The sequence below is a fragment of the Eptatretus burgeri genome, chromosome 17 (assembly GCF_056783735.1).
Source record: "Eptatretus burgeri isolate ZD-2024b chromosome 17, Ebu_testis_v1, whole genome shotgun sequence".
Lineage (NCBI taxonomy): Eukaryota > Metazoa > Chordata > Myxini > Myxiniformes > Myxinidae > Eptatretus > Eptatretus burgeri.
In genome coordinates this window covers 55,378,412-55,401,335 of record NC_140977.1, presented here as the reverse complement: position 1 = coordinate 55,401,335, position 22,924 = coordinate 55,378,412, and the positions used below count along the sequence as shown (strand labels likewise).

The 22,924-nt window shown below is 48.1% G+C and overlaps 1 protein-coding gene across 2 annotated transcripts; it reads right to left on the bottom strand.

Moving 5' to 3' along the window:
• Positions 1-242: 242 nt before the first annotated feature.
• RAB40C (RAB40C, member RAS oncogene family) lies at positions 243-21,613 on the bottom strand. 2 transcript variants are annotated; one of them, XM_085863085.1, is made up of 6 exons: positions 21,100-21,613; positions 16,920-16,980; positions 14,937-14,997; positions 14,628-14,705; positions 3,864-4,086; positions 243-2,273 (listed from the first exon to the last, which is right to left on the bottom strand). In XM_085863085.1, the coding sequence occupies exons 1-6, from the start codon at positions 21,245-21,247 to the stop codon at positions 1,972-1,974; spliced, it is 873 nt and encodes a 290-aa protein (XP_085719211.1). In that variant the 5' UTR covers positions 21,248-21,613; the 3' UTR covers positions 243-1,971. The 2 variants fall into 2 exon arrangements, with proteins under 2 accessions (XP_085719211.1, XP_085719213.1); XM_085863087.1 differs by lacking the exon at positions 21,100-21,613 and adding an exon at positions 17,419-18,240.
• Positions 21,614-22,924: the final 1,311 nt, after the last annotated feature.

Genomic DNA, 22,924 nt, shown 5'->3' with positions numbered 1-22,924 from the left:
TGAACATCTGAGAACCCAGGTTAACATTCCGTATGCAATGTTGATTTGTCCAATCTACAAATACAATACAAGTACAGCACACAACTAACCTCATCGTGTAACTTTCAGTGTTCTAGCTCTTCCACGAGCCTTGTCCTTGTCGTACAAAACTATATACAATATGTAAAAATAATAAAACACCTCATTATACTCAATGTGGTTACAATTTGGGCTTCGTGGCAAAATCCGACATCAGAGAGAACTTCACAATAAGTAGAAAAATGTTTATTTTCATGTATCAAACATTGCATATCTACAAACACCAAGGAAGCCAAAAAAACCCATACAAAAACAAATAAATCAAAATGAACCAAAAAAAAAAAAATAGGTCGAGTATTCAAGGCATGAGAAAGTGGACGACCAGGAGATGTCTCCATCATACTGCATCCCACAGCTTCACAACACCCACGACAGGAAGCTCCTTGACCAAAAAGACTTGTACACAAAGCACAGCGTGGGAGTGGGGGAGGTGGAGGGATTGGCAGCCCATAAACCTACACCCACATGAGCATCGCAAATAGGATACTGGCACAAGGCGAAGCTACAGTCCAAAACACACCGCCTTTGGGGTCGTGAACGAGCTTGCTGTCGACGGGTCAATGGCACTCGGTTTCAGGGAATTATTTTTTTTTAAATAATACAAAAAATAATAATGAAACCACGGCAAAAATAAATACTAATAAAATAACTCAACACCTTTGTCTTTTCAGCTGTCACCTGATTATACCGCAAGGAGGTCTTCGAAAGAAAAAAAGAAAAAAATTGTTGAAAACAAAAAAAAAAAAAAAAAAAAAAAAAAAAAAAAAAAAAAAGAGAACTTTACCACCTTAAACCCCAACCCCAAAACCACCCACAATGCCTATGCTACAACAGGTGCAGCGTGGTGCAAACACAAGTTGCAAAAACATAACACGGACAAATATTGCAACTCGATTATTTAAATTGCAAACCCACTACATATGCCTCACCACACTTCCACACCCTCCTTCTCAAATCACCTGATAAATGACAATAGCATCCTGGCATCCAGGTACACCAACAAGAGTATACACTGGCCAACAGGTTTAAAAAAAAAATTTAAGGTGTGCCAGCTGTTAAAAGGCCACAAAAGATAAAGCAGCTATGATTAATATTCTATGAGCTTTTCTCTCCAAAATAAGGAAAAACAAATCGAGTCTTCAGGTTAAACGGAAGGAAGATTTGATTCTTATTGCAATGGCCTTTACACAAAGCACGACTATGGCATTTCCATTGGCAAACGAGACAGAATCTTCTTATCTTAGCCTCTCACTATAACCTCTCAAAGCAATGGCCGTAAAGCTTGAAATTCACCCCGGAAGGAAGCGCCTCGAAATCCGTCCACCTGTTTCACTTTACCTGATGCAAAACTTGTATTTCCTCCGCCCCCAAACTCAGCTGCAGAGGAGGTAGAATTCCTCGGATTAAAACCGAGGATGCCGGGGATTGGGGGGGGGGGGGAGGGACGGCGGAGACATTAAAAAGAAAAAGGCACAACAGCACCTGCGTGGGACAACAGAACATGGCACTGAAAACAGATAAACTCATTACTGAGCCTACAACCATCTCCTCCATGGGGAAGTTCCACATCTTGGAAGCACTGTTGGGAAAACTATGGGAAGTGAAAGGTCTACTGAATCGGTACAACTGCAGCAAGGTGCACCAGTAGATCTTTCTTCAAGTGGGAAAGTAGACGATGAGAAGAAATCCCTTTCCACATTACAGCACGACGGCAAATTCTACATTCCTGCCAAATTCCCGTGGTTTGCACAGTACTCCGGCGGCAGATTACAGCATCTCTCGATGCGTACCAGAGCACATCGGTACTGACAGCAAACTCCGATCCTGCTCCGGTGTTCACCTAAGGTGGACCGTTCGTAAAGACAAGTTTGTGGCTGCGGCTTGGCAATGAGTCTAGGAGATTTTGCAGTTGCTTCGTGTGCATTGCTCTCGCGGGGAAAGGCAGGGCCGTGGAACACGCATCGATGCAGTCTTGCGTATGCTGCAACGCTTCCCTCCACTGCCGCTTCCTGCACCGCTGCTCCGGCCCGGCACCGTGTACGATCGTCCGTGCATAATGAATGCGTTCATTCCGTTTGCCATGGAAAAGGACTTCAGGTGGCTCTTGATCGAAACGGGCAGTGGAAGCTTGTCGATCTGGTGGACCGGCGTTACAGAGACTATGGCACGACAACATAGGTCCTGCAGGCTCAGCACTGGGTTCAAGGGTGGGGGAAGAGGAAGAATCATCAGATGTGGTTGTGATGTCAGTGTGATGCATGCCATTCCTCATCATACCCTAAGTAAATGTGTCGGTGAAAATGAGAACAAAAATATAAAAAAATAAATAAATAAATAAATAAGCATTTCACCTCCTGATGACACCAAGCTTTTCAAAAAAAACAGAAAACAAATTCAATCTCAAGATACTTTTATCACTGTTCAGATATCAGTCTCCTGCCCTGGTGAGATCGGATCATGGATAGGTGGGGGCCCGACTTGTTCTCGAATCGTGTAGATCCTCTCTTTTAAATCACCTCAAGTGTTCCACAGTTCAGTCTTGTGTGTAAAATAAAAGTTCCAGAAATTATAGCTTGTGCATTGATCACGTCACACATTCACATCCTGCTGGATGACTTGGAATGCACTCGTTACACTGTGGCTCGGAATCCCACCGTATACCCTTCTCACGCAGAGGGATCACGTTGCCCTGACACTCTCACAACAATGTCTGCCCTTCACCTAACCCCCGGCCCCACCACCACCCCTCCCATGTACACCCTACGTTGTACGACTCCTTATTCCCTCCACTGGCCTCTCCTTGTTATATACCAAGGCTAAGAGTTAAACTGTTCGGTGATCAAGCTCTTTCCTCCCTTTGTTACAATCCATCACCTATTAACGAGGCTTCCAAACTCGGTCTTCTCTCAAAATATTTTCACCACCGTCACTGAAGGTGGGTTTGAGGTTATGTATTCACCCATGTGTGTGTCCGTCTCCGTGTGATATCTCAAAAAGTTAAGGACGCATTTGGAGGACAAGTTGGAAGTGTGACAAGAACAAAAAGATTAGATTTTTATTTGTTGCACATCCGGATAGTATAAAAAAATATATTTTTTAAGCGATTTTTCACCATTGAGAGATGGGGCCAAAAACTATAAATCATGATATCTCAAAGTTACGGACGAGTTTTGGCAAAACTAGGTGGACGAGTTGGGTGACAAGAACAAGCAGATTCGATTTTGGTTCAAGTCCGGATCCAGTCTATCAGTGTCAGTGAGATACAACACGTAAACTGTTCAGCCTGGTGGAGGTATGCGCTCCACTGAGTGCAATTCTAGTTTCTATCCTTTGTCCATCCGTCCATTGGGACAATACTCTGTGCAGAGCGTTGGTGCCTCCTACGCAGTCTCCTTGGCTCGTGGGCACAATCCTGGACGGGTCGCCACTCCGACGCAGGATATCAGCAAGCTGGTACTCATTTTGCCAACCTCAGAAGGATGATGGGCAGAATCAACCCTTCCTGGTATTAATTCAACAGCCGAGTGGGATTTGAACTCGGGACCCAAGCCCAACCACTCTCGCCATTAAGCCAACACCAGACATTTTGCCCATATTTAATCTCTATTCTCCTGATTTTGCAAACCCATGTCCTTTTCCCTGTACAAGCACTTTGGGAGCTTTCCTTCAAGTGGTGTTATGTAAAATTTTATTCAATGTGAAAATAAATTTCCGTTTTGAGACAACACCATACAGTTGTCTGTAGAAAACCGAGCAACGAAGGTGGTGACCACCACGACTCAAACCTCGATTGGGCCTCCACAGTCGCTCCATGCCGTGACGCATGAGAGCGATGCGAGACAGCTCGGTGAGAGACTCCGTCACGTTGAAGTTGCACAACGGGCTCACTTCGAAGAACGTCATGCCGAGGCGCTGGGCGAGAGCGCGTGCGTGGTCGGTTTCCACTTGCCTGCGGAACGCCAGGTGCAGCCTGTTACCCACGAGGATCCGCGGAACACCGGGTGCATGCTGCCAGGGAGAGTTGGAGAGAAAGCAATTGAGAACTAAATCATCAGCCTCAATACCAGTGCACAACAATCGTGATGAAAAATATGCACTGCATTTTTAAGATGGCGGCACCCAGCAATGAAGGTTGGCGCACCCAAAATTTTGATCAGATATTTCTGGGGGGAGAAAATAAAATATATTAAAAAACAAAACAAAAAAAAACTGCAGCTTATACACGAGTGATAACAGTATTCCTTATTAGGATTTCCAAGTCCAGACTGCTCGTGTTCACGTCACCTAATTGCGGATTCAACTCCAGTTTTACAAACACATCTCTCCCCTGGTATGCTCCTTCACCCATCTTACTACCTTGGAACCACGTGTCGATCTTACCTTTCTTGCTCTTTGTTGATGTACGTCTGCTTTCCAGCTCTCCATGCACTTTTACAAGCCAGGTCACAGGCAAGCCGATGCCGCTCAACAGACAATCCCACGGTTTTGAAAGCCTTAACCTGCCTGGGCTGTCTGTATTCCGTCTGATTGGGCAAACCTTTGCTCCACAAAGACTGTCGCTGATCTTTGTGGCGAGTTATTTGACATTTTCTACACCTTATATTCAATCTTGCTGTGATTAACAATCAGGTCACATTTCATTACCCTATACTTCAACATTACAAATGCTAAACAATTACATGACAAAATAATGATACACAAGGAACTTTTGCACAGGACGAGGCCATTCGGTCCATTATGCCTGCGCTACACCAACCCAAGTATCATTACCCATCCACACACAAAAGCGACCTCCCATCCACACACCCCTCTATCTCCAATGCATCCAGGTACCTCTCCCACTCCCTCCGCTGCCACTACCTTTCCTGGGAGACGATGCGGACACACATAGTAGAACTTGTGGGTTCCTCGGTGAAGTCAGCAGGATTAAAGATTTTAATTCCAATTGCGTGGAATCAACTAGACTCGGTGGTGCCACAGTTGGAGCTTCCGGTCCGAGTCCAGGAGGTCGGCAGTTCCAACCCCGGCCGAGTCATACCGATGACTTCAAAAATGGTACGTGCAGCTCTTTGCTTGGCGCTCAGCATTTAAAAAGGATGGAGCACAGACAAACAAGCACATGCTTTGATGATCCAAATGGCCTTGTCCTGCAGCAAAGTACCTTGAAAGGGAACTCGTGTTTATTTGTTTATTTCACCTCTTGAAAGTGAACTCGTCTCAGGGGAATCAGCATGTGGCTATCATATCAGCAAAAAGCCAGCTGGCTCATTAATGATCTTCAGGGAGAGTGTAATCTGGTCCACACTGATCCCCACACAGCCTTTGACCTCAAAGGCAATGGCAACACAGACAGACAGACAAAAACAACGCCATGGTCAGAGGACGGGAATGTCGACAGCACGGGGAGCATCAGAAACATCTGGACATGCTAAGATGCGCACACAGGAGCATCATAGGTAGTGTAAAACAAGCAGCAAAGATAAGTAGTACAAAGTACAGTCGGTGAAACCGACATAAGCTTGGCTGTCAAAAGGCCCACATCACGAGGACACGAGGAATGCTCAGCACACGTGACCTCCTGGGTTTAATAAAACCTTTAAAAATATCACTCGTGGGATGCTCAAATTATAATGCCAGCTTCATAAATCGGCCCACTCCGCACATCAGGGCTCAAAATAAATAAAATAGAAGGCTTCCTTTGATTATCAGGGCTATTTTTTTGATCCTGGGACTCCTTGTTCATATTCACCAACTCTTTGCAAGGTGACGTCATATAATAATGTCACGTTCTGTATTTGTGTTGCATTATTACCTCCGCCACCTAAGGTGGACAGAGGTTATGTTGTCACCCTTGTCTGTGCTCCAACTGTCCGTCTGTTTGTGAACAGGATATCTCAAAAAGTCGTGGATGGATTCAGACTCAATTTGGTGGGGAGGATGGGTTTGTGACGAGGATGAATCGATTACATTTTGGTGATGTTCCATCCATCCATCCATTGGGACACCGTACTCTGTGCAGAGAGTTGGTGCTGCATAAGCAGTCTCCTTGGCGATTAGGCACAATCCTGGACGGGTCGCCACTCCGACACAGGATGAAGATCCCGATACTGGAATTTCTAAGGGATTCTTCACCACTGAGAGATAGGGCCAAAAACGATATCTCAAAAAGTTGTGTTCAAGTTATGACAAAATGTGGTGGATGAGATTGTCAGGTGACAAGAACAAGCAGATTATATTGTTGCGGTTCTGTGAAACCGCCACTCAAAGCAAATGCACCCAACATATTGTGATCCCCAGGCAATTATTTCATTGGTATCCGTTTCAAATCGCCCTTCACTTATGTCTAGTGGGTTAATGGGACAAAATGCGTCGCGAGGCCTTTTAGTTAGGTCTTTAATTCCATTCATCTATTGTAAATTTACTTTGCACACACGACCTCTCCTTCAAGCAAGCATGCACGCCACAGACCGAACGGTGACGTGAACAGAGAGCCTCATGAACATATGCTGCAGCGGCCCCGTTCAAACTGCGTGCCATTCTCCGACGGACGTTTCATTTCAGACTCCTCAGTTCTCGACCCACAATGCTACACCCTTCTTACAACTACCACAATGCCTTCCTAAAAATCCCAACAATAACCTACACCCGACCTCTTCAACAGAAACGCCTAATCACTACAAACGCTTCAATCGTCTCACCACAACCGTTAAAACCGCTTCAACCTCATCACCACAAACGCCACAGTGTTTCCCCGACCTAACGAAATTCCGCAACCAGTCAGTACCCCGAACGTTCACCACAGTCCTTTAAGGATGTCAATGAACAATGGACATGACCCACCATGACGGATGTTTGGGGTCAGAACAGATTGGCCCGTAGCCGAAGAATGCGATGAGGTCCGTTCAACGCCGTCCGAGTGACCCTGGCGCTCCGACAAAAAGTGATCCTCATTTGAAGCCCAGCGCACGTTCATGGCCGGAGAGCGCTCCCAAAAACCCGCAGCCCATGTTAATCTTGGAGCTTCCTCAGTTAGCCGAGTTCGGGGGTGAATGAGGAAATTTTTGGCTTCGGACCCTCGTGAGGCGAGGCTACTTCTCGGGGAGGCGTCTGCGTGCCAATGGGAGCGGAGCGCTCAGATACGACTATAGAGCGTTTTAATCTAACTTTTGGATCTTCCTTCGCACAGACTCTATAAAATAGCTGCAAAAGGATCAGTCAGTAGTTTTCACCAGTCTCCAATGTCAGAGAATCTTCTCCTGGGTGTGAGGCGGCTGATTCCGAGTGTAGAGGGATGTTCGAGAGGGGGTCCAGACCTGAACAGCAGCGCGAGGGGAAAGGTGGAGCGAAGCGCCGAGTAGGCAGAACGCAACACCGACAATAGATGTCGTAATTACACATACAGACTTTCTCACATGCCACGTTAAGTTATCATCTCACACATACTGTCTCTCTCATCCAATATCTCATCTGCTGTAAACGCACAAAACTAAAAGGGCAACTGCAGACATGAACCTCTTCACTCTCCCTCTTCTGCATTACATGACGCCTCATTTTGCCCCTCCTCACTCACGCACCATAAACATCCCTAGTTTTCCTCCCTCCTCCCCCTCTTAAGCAACTAGGTTGTGTTGGTCCATCTCGCACACTGGGTATTCTAGGGGTCGTTCACGCCTCAAACTCCCATCTCTTGCTCTCTGATTTCCTCACGCACGTGTCTGATTGCACCTGTTATGGTAGATTAAAGATAAGATTGTAGAAGTGCAATTTCGGTTTAGCTCTGACCTGTGTCTTCTCTTTTGTAAGTAATTGAATTTCTTCTGCCGTACCTCATCAATTCTTAATTTCCTCTGCTGTACACGTTACTTATTAAAACCTTTAATTATTGTGCCACATCACCTTTCAGCACCCTTGCTTTCTGAATAAATTGCCCTCATTACCTCAACCTCCTTTCACCTGCGGTGGTGATGTTTTCACCCGTTTGTTTGTCTGTTTGCATGCAGGATATCTCAGTTATGGAGGGATTCGGATAAAAATTGGTGGGCACATTGGGTGTGGGACAAGGATGAATAGATTCCATTTTGATCAACATCCGAATCCAGGTACGATAATTGTTGAATACTTAAAGTTGAGAGATTGTTGAGAAACTTGATTCTTCACTGTTGAGAGATTGGGCCAAAAACGATATATATATATATATATATATATATATATATATATATATATATATATATATATATATATATATATATATATATATATATATATATATATATATATATAGCATGATATCACAAAAATGTATTGGGCCTGGATATGTTCTCCTGGATCAGGCATTGTGTGGCGGAGGTATGCGCTCTGCCGAGTGCCCTTCTAGTTACAAATATATCCAGCTCGTTCTGCCTTTTCCTCCTTTGATCCAGCATAGCCTGCACACAGTTTAACCGGAAAGTTCCACCCCATCCAGTTGGCTCTTATTAGCTGGTGCGTACTTGGCTGCACCTGATATGGTAAGTTCCATGCATGTATGCAGAGGGCACGTGACTCCCCCCCCCTTTTTCATAAGTCCATCGACAGATAAGGTATAATGCGGAGTAGTGTCACCCTGCAGTACCAATTGGCGTTCGTGGTTGCTTAGCAACCCGTCAGCACGCAGAGTTATCTGTGCCCGCCTCAGGATGGGGCGCTCGGGACGGACCCAAATGCTTTCCCTCGTGGCAAGCCTCAAACCCCAAATCTGTAAGAATATTTTGGTTCAGGTCAGGAATCAGATCCGGCGGAGTGAAATACACAAATCGTAAACTGTTCAGCCTGGTGAAGGTACGCGCTCTTCAGTGCAGTTCCAATTTTTTTTATGTTTTTTTTTTTTTGCACTTTTAGAAATTGATAGCAATGGCATTTTAAACTTTAAATTGCTTTTATAGATTTACGCATTTACAATGCTTTCATTGGAAACGGGCTTCTTCTTCTTGGTGACGACAGTAGATGGACCAGTCTGTTTCAGAAGAGGATCTCGAAGGCACTTTTGAAGTTTCTGTGGTGCCGGTGGGTTGCACACATTTTGGTTGAATCGGAACTCTTCAGCATGATCCAGATTCCAACATGCGCCATGCTGTAATCTAATATGCGAGATACCGTATCGGAACCCACAACCAGCCCGCAACGCTCCAGGGCCGCCAGTGACAGATGGTAGCAGGACGGCCTTTTTCGCTGGCGAAGCTCACGTCCGTGACTATTTATTATTTAGGCCCAGGGTAGGAAATAAATATGACTGTGCCGGTAAGCAGATCGCTCGCAATCGTTCGCGGAGCAGAGAACAGAAAATAAATTGTCGACTTGGTACAGCAGACCCTCCCCGTTCACAGGGGTTACTTTCTTGAAAAACCTCGCGTTGGGCAAAACCGCAAGATGGATGATGGATAATTGAGATAACGTCAACGTCCCTGGCTTAGGGTTGAAGTCATCAGATTTTGTGAAGGAGGTGATCTTTGTCTGCTCTTCTTTGTTCTGCATGTCCTTATAGACCTCCGGATAAGGTGCCATGACGGTGTCCATTTCACGCTTGAATTTCAAGCACCTCTTAATGAAGACTTCTTCTATTGGTTCAATTGCATTTTCAGAGCCGTGACGCTCTATATATGCCACGCACCGAAATACTTCAGCCGGAGCAGACAAGTACGGGGGACTTTATATTATTAGACCCGTTTCTTTGATAAATTTCAACGATTTGCAGAGTTGAGGGCACTTCTGGCTTAATCAGCACAGTGTGTCCAGTACACCCAACCAGCTGATCCCCATCTCTCAGGCAGAGTGGAAGAGGTGCAATCCGGGTCCCCCGTACCGAGGGAATTGCATGAAGATGTGATCAAAATCTTCAGGAACCTTAAACTCGCAGAACCCCTTAAGGTAACACCCTATCCCAGTGTTTTCCATCCATAGGGCTCACTTGGGCGGCAGCCTAACTGCTTAAACACCCATTTCTGGCCGCCCAAATGACTTAACATTGTCCACATGTATATACTGTTACGGTTGTGGAAATTCACAGATCACTATTCAGGTTCCCCGAAAATCAGTTATGTCGATAAGTGTGTGTTCCAGGTTAGATTTCCCCACCAATGTATAACGGGAATTATTCGTGTGCCGGGCTGTGCATCTTCAGTTAGCCGTTATTCTGTCTATCTTTTATTTTAACAACAACGACGACAATAACAACAACCAGAGCAATTCATCGACCACGTTCGCCTTCGATCGGGGTGGATCCCGCCTGAATGAGGGTTCAAAGGTGAAGAGAAGGAGGGCGCTGATTTCGGGTGGAAAAAGCCCACCGCGGCCCTCCACTTGGGGGAGATAAAAAAAAGCCGCGTTCGCTCGCCGGAAGAGGGTGCATGAGAGAGAGCCGGTTGAGAGTTGGAGTAAGTTGAGTCTCGTCGGGTTGGTGGGTCGAGATCGCTGCAGCAGTAGCTCGTGGGAGAAGCCTTGGAGCGCAGCCAGACGGCAGTGGAGAGTCGGGCACGTCGCAAGGCCCTTGACCCACCAAGCCGCCATTCGAAGCCGCTGCAGCGTTGGCAACAAGCCAGCGAGCCGGAAACACCAAGGGTCGCCAACCCGAACCAGGACCCAGCGAGTCACCACGAGGGTGGCCAGGTATCCCGCTCGGTCTCTGAGCCCCTTCGGTCATCCCGGCTCTGAACAATAATAAAGGCTTACGAGCCTGTTTTCTTTCTTTCTTGGGTTTTTGTATGAAAGTCTGTGGCGCCTTGTCTCTCAGTAGAATTGTGAGCAAGTATGTGCTTGTACATAATAAGTAGACATCGGCTGTAGGCTTTTTGATCGTGTCCTGCCCCCATTCAGCCATTGACTGCTTACGTGCCTGTACGAATAAATGTCCCCATTTTTGAATGTCACCTGCTCGTTGCTTCCCTTCCTACATTGACTGCCATAATTGCGTTCGGGATATTAGCTGGCTGATTATATAAGCTGATAAAACGTACATCTGGTCCGACGGGACTTGGCGATATAAAACCGCTCGGCAATCGCATACGGAACAAGCTGCTTAAGCGGCTCGTTTTCGTGCAGGTCCCGTCGAGGTATAAACTCCCGGCATTTCTGTCCGCGCGAATAATTAGCTACATCGACAATTCGGCGATCGACCCTGTAGCGCGTGGACAGAGTTGGCTGGTTTATGGTGTGTTAAAAAGACCCGTAGCTGGGTTTCGGCGTTGATCCGGAAGCTGCGACGAGATTGCCACGGTCGGTGGGCGCGTACGGCCGTAATTGGGCTAAAGGCGGTCGTCCGCACGCTGAACGGGCGAAAATCTACAACAATACAACCTTCTATCATCACAAACCTTGATTTCCAGTGATGGGTGTGGGGGAAGTGGTGGTGGAGGTTGATGGTGGGGGTAGTGATGGAGTTGGAGAGGTGGTGGTCATGGGTGTGGGGGAAGTGATGGTTGGTGGTGGTGGTGGTGGTGGTATGGTGATGGGATCGGAGGGATGGTGATGGTGGAGGTGGTGGTGATGGTTGAACCAATGGTGCTAGTGGAATATTTACCCATTTATTCACTCATCTATGGTAACTTGTCGATGTACTATTTTTGTTCATCTGGTAACTACTTTTCCGTTGAACATGCAATTTGATTTATGTTGCTGAAAGTGTGTTCCCTTTTGATAACCGTTAAAGGCAGAGTAAGTAACCTTTGGGGGAGTCAGCCTCAGGCTGGAGAGATGTAAATAAACTGAATACACACTGCACACCAGAGTTTGTTGTCAACTTATAATATCCATGTCATAGTTGTATTGTAGATTGGTACACCGAGTGCCTCACACAAGTACAGAGTATATTCAATACAAATTTATTTCTTGGAAATATTGATCAGACAAGCAATTTTGTTTGGATATATCACAAATTTTTTTAATGAAATCCCATGCATGGTTAATGGAATGCAAGTCGAGATATTAAAAATATCATTGATGGGTATTACAACCAGAACAAAGATTTTGAATATTTATGGTGAAGATACATACATGCTAAATATAAGATATGTTGTGAGTGAGAATTTTTTTTACAAAATTGATGATGCAAAGATACTAATTTGTGTCTCCACTTGCATGCTCAGAATGCACCTACGAACATCTAAAATTGCTAAATTTCCTGGGGCAGACCCCCCCCTCTCTCGCTCTCCCCCCGTGCGCACTAGTCGTGGCCGCCGCGGGCTGCAAAATTATACATGTTGGCAGTTTTACCCAGGTCATTTTAAAACCCAGGGAAAACCCTGCTATCCTCTGTAAGTACGAGTTGAGAGAACAATCTCCGAGTCTGAGCCTGTAGAGGATAGCCTGGTCTCTTCAAGGAGAGTTGGGAACTCCATTTTCTTCCTCTTCTTCTTGCCTCTGGCAGCTTGGCTGCCGGGTAGCTCTCATTTTGTTGGGGCACGACTATGCCGCTGATGTTGTGCCCCGACACCAGTACACTGGTACTCATTTCGCCGACCTCGGAAGGATGACAGGCCGAGTCAACCACACCCGATGTTAATTCAGCAGCCAACAGGGCTCGAACGCAGGACCCTGAGATCCCAAACCAGCCACCACCAGGCTGGGAGCTCCATAAAGACTCACGAAAACCTCACGATATGTTCCTCATTCTGCTTTATCCCAAGTGTGTTCTTTCAAACTCCTCAACTTTATCATATTTCCCGTTCCTCGCTTCAAAATAAACAAACATTTTTGCTTGCAAAGAAATAAAATAAAATATTCACAAACTCATTCTGCCTCATTCATTTATTCCTTCCTTTGTCATGACCTCCCGATTGAACCAACATTCCTCATGATTGAATTTGCTTCTTGCAACATTATACGTTTCATTTGCCTTATTATTTCACTAAAAGCCCACATGTTCTTCTTCTTCTTCATAACTCTTTACTGTCACGAACACCCCATGATAAACCAAATCATGCGATATCAAACCATATCGCACAATATTACGCGATCACAGTCCGTGCGGCACGATATCGAAAGAGCAACCAAGTCTGTGATGGAGGGCAGCGTGGGGCTGTGAGGTAAGACAGACGTGTGGTTGTGTATTCTTCCGCGCCAGAGTGAGAGACCCATGGCGCGATCAGGCACATTTCACCACAATCATTCAACCACGATGGAGCGAAACCACGATGCGGAAACCCGCGTTCGGGGTGGCCTGCTGTAAACTTGTTTGGACGCTCTTCAACTTGCCCACAATACATCCTGATATTTACGTGGGCAATGATCCAGTGGATATTTTGAATTTTTCGCCCCCGCTTTTGATTTGTTTAAAGCTATTGTGGAGCTTAAAGGCAAATTCACACAGCCCCCCCCCCCCATGCATTTTGAGCTCTGCTGAATATCACCTCCCAACACAAAGAATACACAAAAAGTCCAGTTGACAAGTTTGGAATAAAAGTCCTGAGAGTCCTTTATATGATTTATACCCAAGTGAAACTTTGCCAGTCCAATAAATTAAAAGCACTTCTGATGGTGTCGCACCCAGGAATTCCAACTTGACGGACTGGTAACGAACTTCCCTAATATAGCCCCAGGCTCTCCCAGCACATCCTCCCCTTCCCCCTTTCCACCAAGTCTGAGAGATCATCATCAACGTCAAATGCCAAGCCTGATGGAAAGCTGCATATTACAGATCAAAATTCGTTCAAGTTTCAACGGCGATACTGCGGTTCATTACGATCTTGCACGTGAAACCAGCAAATGCTGACAGAAAGGACGCCTGGCTGAACATTCCTCCAAAGGACGGCGCACTCATTGCTACAATGCCTCACCTGTGAAGCACCTGGATGACAATTTCCAGCTGGGTCGGTAATGGAACCGAGGTATTCAAGACAGCTGTTCACCACCATCTCACATCATCCCCAATCCAAAACCATGATCTTTTTTACCCATTTAACCCCCCCCCCCACACAAGCCCTCCACCTTCCAAGTACCCAGTTTTCCCTCCTGAGAGTTGTTCTGTATCCCCATCTTGTCTACCCGATGCCTCCTCTTCTGCCCTCCATTTCTCCCCCAACCCATTGTTTGTCCAAGTCTGCCTCCATTTTGTCCTTCAACTCTGCTGTTGTCCCCCATCCCCTCTCTCGACTGTTACGTCCTGATCCGTTCAGTCTACTAGCTCCTCCATGAGCATCGACTATGTGTACAAAAATTAAAAAACAGGTGCAATCTATCGTTTATTTGTCATTTAAACTGAACGTACAAACAAACTCATGTGTACCAGGGGTTGGGTTGCTACTTTGAAGTGCCGTTGTGTTTACATGGACTAGAAATGTGGTCCATGCAGTGACAACAGGAATATGTGGAGAAAACGTGAAAAGAAGAAATTAATAAATGTTCAAAATGGAACCAATTGATGAATGTAATATGAAAATTAAAAACTCCCTTTTCACTACTACTACGACTACTATTACCAACTTTACAACGAGCACCGATTGGCCATCAACCTCTGACAATCTCGAGTGGAATGAGAAGGAACAGCAGCATGAAAGAGTGGGTTAGGAGGGGACCCTCACCTCATCAATCTCTTTGATCCAGCGATCAATGCCGTCAAATGACCACCGGTTGGTAATATCATACACCAGCACAATGCCCTGGGGTGGGATGGGGAGACAAAGGGATATGAGAAGAAAGCTCCCCCCTCCCCTCCCCGATAAACGCACTTGTCTCAACACCGTCAGCAGGTTCAAATGCCAACACCATTTTGATCATTTCATTGTCTATGAAACTTATTACGAAGTAAAAGTTCCTCCACGATAGTACATAGTGCAGTGCAGACGGATGGATGGATGGATGGTCGGCAGCGGAACGATGAAAGAGCCTACCTGTGCTCCCCTCGAATACGAGCGAAAGATCGTGCAGAACCGGCCCTGTCCGGACGTATCCCTGCGGTAAAAATCACATCGAGAGATCTTTCAGTCGAACTGACAACTCGCTGCACGATGGACGCTCGTGAGAAAAACACATACAACTGACGTCTCAGCAGCATGTTACATCTGCCTCAATAAAATGTACAACACGTAACATACGCAAACACAACATGGATGAATGGGCAACAGCAAAGCAAACACAACCAGGTATGAGGACATGGGAGAAGAAGGGGTCGGTGGGGGGGAGGCTTTAAGTGAAGTTAAATGGCACACGTAGATAAAACCCAGTCACTGTGAAAGGAAGAGAATTCTAAATGACTGCAAACCCACCGATCCCCAGCAGCATCATGGAACCCAAAGAAAGCGCAAACAAACCCATACACATCATGGCACACATCTGCTCCCTCAATGAGGTTGAATTCCACAAGCTGAACTTCAAAATGAGTTGCAGGCAATGGCGACGGAGGCTCACCATGTCCCGGCCAGTGCGACCACTCCTTCGCTTTTTCACAATATCTTGGCTATTCGTTGTTTTTCTATAGGTTTTCTTGGCGTATAGGTTTTCTATTATCATCACTTTTCCGAAACCTTGTGAATTATTGGCTTTTTTAATTGGCTCACCTTGGCATTTATGAAAATGAGGAGTGGTCACACTGGTCCCGGCCAACCCACTTCAACGCAAAATCCATTTGGAAAACCACATGCAATCGTGGCTAAAATGAGGTCTCTGTGCCCTCTCGCACTAAAGATACACTATACGATGTACTGCCATAGCAACATGTCGCAGGAAAATATAGGCCACGCAACGGGCGTTCGGAATGGGGCCCTAATCAGGGCTCGGGTGGCCGTGGCAACATTTGGAGCCGATAGGCCGTCGGAAAAGCCGTCAAAACCATGCATTCCACACAGCATTTGGCCCCAGATATAGTTTTGAAAGCTCGAGCCAACTATTGGAGTTACCCAGAGCTAACAACAACATTCCACCGATTGAAGCACAACCAAATTAAAAGCATATGGTTGGAGGAAAGGCCCGGAACCTCGTGTCAAAGCTATGTCACAATAACGAAATGGAATTGAAAGGAGATGAAACAGGGAAGTAGTAAGGGGAGGGTGGGGGAGAATCCAGAAACTCTTGCATCGTAGTAGAACGTTCGAAAAGCGAGATCATACTCCAATGGGCCGACGTGCTTTGAACTGCAGAGCGATGGGTGATACTCGTGAGGTGTAAATGCAGTCAATTTACACTGGCTATAAATATTATTCTATTGAAAAGATAAAAAAAATAAAAAACACCTGTAATGCTCATAAAGATGAAAAAAAAAATCAAGCAAAGCATCAAGGAACAGCAACAACAATAACAGCAACAACGAGCAGCAAGTTAAAAGACTTCAATCGGTGAACGAGCATCAACATCGTGGCGGTTGGTACACGGCTTACCGCAAACAGACTGCCACACACAACGAGCTTCCGACAATACAATCACGATTGTACTGCACTGCTGCTCAACTAAACATAAGGCTGTTTTGGCCTTTACACGATAACAGCACAGGACGAGCCAAAGGCGGTCCGAGTGGGCCAACAATGCCAGATGAGCGATGTGGAAACGCACACAAGTTGGCAATAACACCTCTGAGAAGTTAGGGAGGAAGAAGGAAGGGAGGGAGGGAGTGCCTAATGGCACTCAGTGGAGGGTACGACGGAGCGACGATGACGCACCAAATTCCCACGGGTGTTTCAGGAAACAGTGCAAGTAGGGAGGATGACCGGCCTCTTGCCAGCATTGCAAACCTCGGGGATAAAAGCACAGCGATGGGGCTGCGCACATTGGCAGACTACGCGAGTTAAAGGTAAACCCCAGATGAACATCCGCAAGTACCACGGAGGAGGCACCGAAAGTTTTTCGCCAAAGATCCGAAATATGGGAAACAACTGCCGTACCAGAGCTGTAACTTGACTCTTCTCCCGTCCAGGAGGATGGTGGTGGAGATGCACGTCACACCTACAAAAGGGGCAGAGAATGATCAAATCAACACTACCCCACTGCAGCTCACCAACAATAAAATATCACAAAGTGGAGGTTGACAAAGAGTTTTCAAAATACCCCAGGCGTGCCCAGGCACGTCCACGGGGGAAGTGTTTGCACAACATTATATCTTTCTCTGAGGTCACATCATTTTTAACCGGACAGGAATGTGGTGGCAAACGTGGTTAAAAAAATAAAAATAAAAAACAATCGATAAATTGGGAACCACCTGCCCTCACAACTCGACTGTTTGCATCGTTCTAACAAGGACGACCATTGACAGCTTCCACTTAACATTCCCTGCCCACCCCCCCCCCGCCCCATCAACCCTTACACACCTACCCTACCACCCCCACGCCCCATTGAAAAACTGAGGCGCCGCGTGCATATCAAACAAAAACACCATTCAAAAACCTGGGCGAGTCGAACAAAAAACGGAGACCATGGCGGCTGTTTGGACAGCTGCTCGTGCAATTCGCACACACTCCTATCGGACAACGCGTCCCGAGACGACGGTGAGTGCAGCATGCGGATCAAGCAGTCATCGGCACGCGGTCCGGACAACGTTGGCAGATGGTTCATCACAGCCCGACGGTCGCAGGGAGACCATCTGTCCCCGACAGAAAATGCCTCACGTCGCTCAGAAGAATCCCCCGATTCGCTGTGAAGTGTGGCAATCAAGTTTTACTACATGAAAACAAGAGCACTGTGCAAACAAAGGTGAGAAACAAGCTTGGAAGCACCATTTGCCAAGTGGTCGGGAGAGCGTGGAAAGTCTCGACAAACGTTGCCATTGGACTCCGTGCCTCGCCAAATGGAGCATCTTGTTCTCCTCAAGGCAGACGCTCCGCACGCAACGCAAATCCCAAGGAAAGCGAGTGGAACCGCACGTTCTCAGCACCTTGCATCACAGATATGCAAGTCCGGCGAGGAAATGGGATTTAAATTGGCTCGATCGAGTGTGTCGTGGCCTGTTCGCACATGGACGTTTACTGCCATCAGGCCACAGATGTTACACTCAAACAACCAACGGTTGTCCAAAAATGAAGGGGTTGTTGAACAACGAAAGAAATCTTCATTTGTAATTTTTGAAATGCCCATGACATCTGCTACTCCAAGTCCCTTCACAGTCTCGAATAAAAACATTCACCCCCGCTTCCACAAACAAACAAACCATCAGTCTCTCTCTCCACAGGCCCATCCCATCAGTCTCTCCCTCTCCCTCCACAGGCCCATCCCATCAGTCTCTCCCTCCACAGGCCCATCCCATCAGTCTCTCCCTCTCCCTCCACAGGCCCATCCCATCAGTCTCTCCCTCTCCCTCCACAGGCCCATCCCATCAGTCTCTCCCTCTCCCTCCACAGGCCCATCCCATCAGTCTCTCCCTCTCCCTCCACAGGCCCTGCCCATCAGTCTCTCCCTCTCCCTCCACAGGCCCATCCCATCAGTCTCTCCCTCTCCCTCCACAGGCCCATCCCATCAGTCTCTCCCTCTCCCTCCACAGGCCCATCACATCAGTCTCTCCCTCTCCCTCCACAGGCCCATCCCATCAGTCTCTGTCTCTGTCTCTCCCTCCACAGGCCCATCCCATCAGTCTCTGTCTCTCCCTCCACAGGCCCATCCCATCAGTCTCTCCCTCTCCTTCCACAGGCCCATCCCATCAGTCTCTCCCTCTCCTTCCACAGGCCCATCACATCAGTCTCTCGCTCTCCCTCCACAGGCCCATCCCATCACATCAGTCTCTCCCTCTCCCTCCACAGGCCCATCCCATCAGTCTCTCCCTCTCCTTCCACAGGCCCATCACATCAGTCTCTCTCTCTCTCTCTCTCTCTCTCTCCACAGGCCCATCCCCACATCAGTCTCTCTCTCCACAGGCCCATCCCCACATCAGTCTCTTTCTCCCTCCACAGGCCCATCCCCACATCAGTCTCCTTCTCCCTCCACAGGCCCATCCCCACATCAGTCTCCTTCTCCCTCCACAGGCCCATCCCATCAGTCTGTGTCTGTCTGTCTGTCTGTCTCCACAGGCCCATCCCATCAGTCTGTCTGTGTCTGTCTGTCTGTCTCTCTCTCCACAGGCCCATCGCATCAGTCTGTCTGTGTCTGTCTGTCTGTCTGTCTCTCTCTCCACAGGCCCATCGCATCAGTCTGTCTCTGTCTGTCTCTCTCTCCACAGGCCCATCCCATCCCATCAGTCTCTCCCTCTCCCTCCACAGGCCCATCCCATCTCATCAGTCTCTCCCTCTCCCTCCACAGGCCCATCCCATCCCATCAGTCTCTCCCTCTCCCTCCACAGGCCCATCAGATCAGTCTCTCCCTCTCCCTCCACAGGCCCATCCCATCAGTCTCTCCCTCTCCCTCCACAGGCCCATCCCATCAGTCTCTGTCTCTCCCTCCACAGGCCCATCCCATCAGTCTCTGTCTCTCCCTCCACAGGCCCATCCCATCAGTCTCTGTCTCTCCCTCCACAGGCCCATCCCATCAGTCTCTGTCTCTCCCTCCACAGGCCCATCCCATCAGTCTCTCCCTCTCCTTCCACAGGCCCATCCCATCAGTCTCTCCCTCTCCCTCCACAGGCCCATCACAGTCTCTCCCTCCACAGGCCCATCCCATCAGTCTCTCCCTCTCCTTCCACAGGCCCATCACATCAGTCTCTCCCTCTCCCTCCACAGGCCCATCCCATCACATCAGTCTCTCCCTCTCCCTCCACAGGCCCATCCCATCAGTCTCTCCCTCTCCTTCCACAGGCCCATCACATCAGTCTCTCTCTCTCTCTCTCTCTCTCCACAGGCCCATCCCCACATCAGTCTCTCTCTCCACAGGCCCATCCCCACATCAGTCTCTTTCTCCCTCCACAGGCCCATCCCCACATCAGTCTCCTTCTCCCTCCACAGGCCCATCCCATCAGTCTGTGTCTGTCTGTCTGTCTCCACAGGCCCATCCCATCAGTCTGTCTGTGTCTGTCTGTCTGTCTCTCTCTCCACAGGCCCATCGCATCAGTCTGTCTGTGTCTGTCTGTCTGTCTCTCTCTCCACAGGCCCATCGCATCAGTCTGTCTCTGTCTGTCTCTCTCTCCACAGGCCCATCCCATCCCATCAGTCTCTCCCTCTCCCTCCACAGGCCCAGCCCATCCCATCCCATCAGTCTCTCCCTCTCCCTCCACAGGCCCATCCCATCCGTCTCTCCCTCTCCCTCCACAGGCCCATCCCAGTCTCTCCCTCCACAGGCCCATCCCATCAGTCTCTCCCTCTCCCTCCACAGGCCCATCCCCACATCAGTCTCTCCACAACTACTCACCAAAATCGTCCCCTTTAGCGTGCGACAACCTCTCCCACAACAAGGAAAAAAAATAAATAAACCCACAGTCCAACCTCCATGAGATCACCACACATCGCCGAGCAGATCACCGCACATCGCAGATCAGATCATCGCCGAGCAGATCACTGCACATCGCCGAGCAGATCATCATCGAGCAGATCACCGCACATCGCCGAGCAGATCATTGCCGAGCAGATCACCGCACATCGCAGATCACTGCACATGGTCGAGCAGATCACCGCACATCGCAGATCAGATCATCATCGAGCAGATCACCGCACATCGCAGATCACTGCACATGGTCGAGCAGATCGCCGCACATCGCAGATCAGATCATCATCGAGCAGATCACCGCACATCGCAGAGCAGATCACCGCACATCGCAGATCACCGCACATGGTCGAGCAGATCACCGCACATCGCAGAGCAGATCACCGCACATGGTCGAGCAGATCACCGCACATCGCAGAGCAGATCACCGCAGCAACTAAAGCAAATATTCCACATCGCACAACAAAACCAAACCTCCTACCCCACCCCACCTTACACGACTGACGTTATCGCACACAATGCCCTCTGTCCACCAGCGCCCCCCCCCCACCTCATATTACCCAATCTCTCCCCACCCCTCACATAACAGGGTTGGGGCGGACGGGTGTGGGGGACACAAGGCGGTGAAACAGCTGCTGCGGACAAAAATAAACTATTTCGCGACTGAAACACATGAAGGAGAAACTTGGGGTAAAATGTCAGGGTACAAGTACAAGCACAGCTCACCGAGGCCACTGCAGAACCCCCCAGGCTCGCTCTCCGCGTCCTGATCCAAGGTCCCCAGGATCTCGCCCTTACCCACATCACTGTCACCGACCAGTAGGAACTTGAGCAGGTAGTCGTAACTCTTGACGGGACTTCCGTGGCTCGTCATGGTGTTCCCGCGGTTTGGCCGGTCCTCCCAGGCATGGCAAGTGGTGCTCGGAGCGAGCGAAACGGACCTTGCGGCCTAACGACGACAGGCCCTCGGCTAGTCACGCGACGGGCAACAGAACGCGCACGACGCGCACGACGTTCGACCTCCACGTCGCTCTGGCGACAAAAAAAAGTTAAAATCCCGCGTCCGGCGCGCCACCGGGGAATCGCGAACAAGGCGAGAATCCCGCGCTCCGACCCCACTCCGTGCCCCACGAGGACACGAATCGCAAAACCGACTGGGGGATTTCTGTCAAGACGCCGACGGCTCGAACCCGCCACGCCAGAAGCGCGAGCGCGGACAGATGGCACTGCGCATGCGCACGATCCCTCCACCCTTATTTGGTAAGGGAAGGCGTGGCCAAACTCCCACTTTCACCCTTCACTTTGTGCCTCCACCCTTATTTGGTAAGGGAAGGCGTGGCCAAACTCCCACTTTCACCCTTCACTTTGTGCCTCCACCCTTATTTGGTAAGGGAAGGCGTGGCCAAACTCCCACTTTCACCCTTCACTTTGTGCCTCCACCCTTATTTGGTAAGAGAAGGCGTGGCCAAACTTCCACTTTCACCCTTCACTTTGTGCCTCCACCCTTATTTGGTAAGGGAAGGCGTGGCCAAACTCCCACTTTCACCCTTCACTTTGTCCCTCCACCCTTATTTGGTAAGGGAAGGCGTGGCCAAACTCCCACTTTCACCAATCACTTTGTTCGACGAGGATACTCAAGGAACGCGGGACGTCATTCGGCCGATCATGCCTGCGCCACAGCAACATCACACCAATTTTATCCATCAAAGCGATGCCATTTCATTGGGGGTAATGAGGGGACGAGTGACAATGAGGGGACCATGAGACAATGGCAGATATTAACAAGCTCAAATGAGCTGAGATCCTCGTCCTCTTAATGATGACGTCATAAAACGAATATGACGTCATTGTGATGTATCAGGTTTGCGATAAATTATCTGTGCTAATACCCAGCTTGATTCCCGCAAAACAAAATTTCAACAGCTTGCCAAGTTTCGGAGATAATGGTGTGAGCGATTTCCATTAGTGGCGATATTATGACGTCAATTTTATTTCTAGGAAGAATTTCCAAAATCGGAGATGGTTACTGCCTGCGCGTGGGCTTTCTGCATATACATGGCAAGTTTCACGGAGATCCGATGAAAACTCTGGGTTGTGAAACTAAAAAATATCAAAAAATAGGAATGACGTCATAAAAATTGATATGACGTCATAGTGATGTATCATATGTGCGGTAATTCATCTCTTCTAATGCCCTGTGCGATTCCCGCAAACAGAATTCAAAAAGCTTGCCTAGTTTGAGATAATTTTTTAAGCGATTTCCATTATTTTGACGTCATAACTATTTTTTCTGGGAGGAATTTTCAAAATCGGAGATGGTTACTGTCTGCGCAGGGTATTTTTACATACATATGCCAAGTTTCAGGAAGTTTCGATGAAAACTGTAGGATGTGAAACAAAAACGTCCACAAGAACAACAACGTGAGTTAGACTTCGAGATCCTCCACGAGGATCTAAAAATAGGACCGTGGGTCCTGAAGCTCACCTGGATCAGGAGCAACAGGTACTCAAAATTCCGCAGACCCCACCCCCCCCTAATTATTATTTTTTT

What these genes read in the sequence shown, in the direction of transcription:
- RAB40C (XM_085863085.1), bottom strand. Translation starts at nt 21,247, where the DNA reads ATGACGAGCCACGGAAGTCCCGTCAAGAGTTACGACTACCTGCTCAAG. An exon ending in AGAGTCAAGTTACAGCTCTG is followed by an intron (nt 14,998 to 16,919) that starts GTACGGCAGTTG and finishes TTTTTACCGCAG; the next exon opens with GGATACGTCCGGACAGGGCC. An exon ending in CGTATTCGAGGGGAGCACAG is followed by an intron (nt 14,706 to 14,936) that starts GTAGGCTCTTTC and finishes ATCCCACCCCAG; the next exon opens with GGCATTGTGCTGGTGTATGA.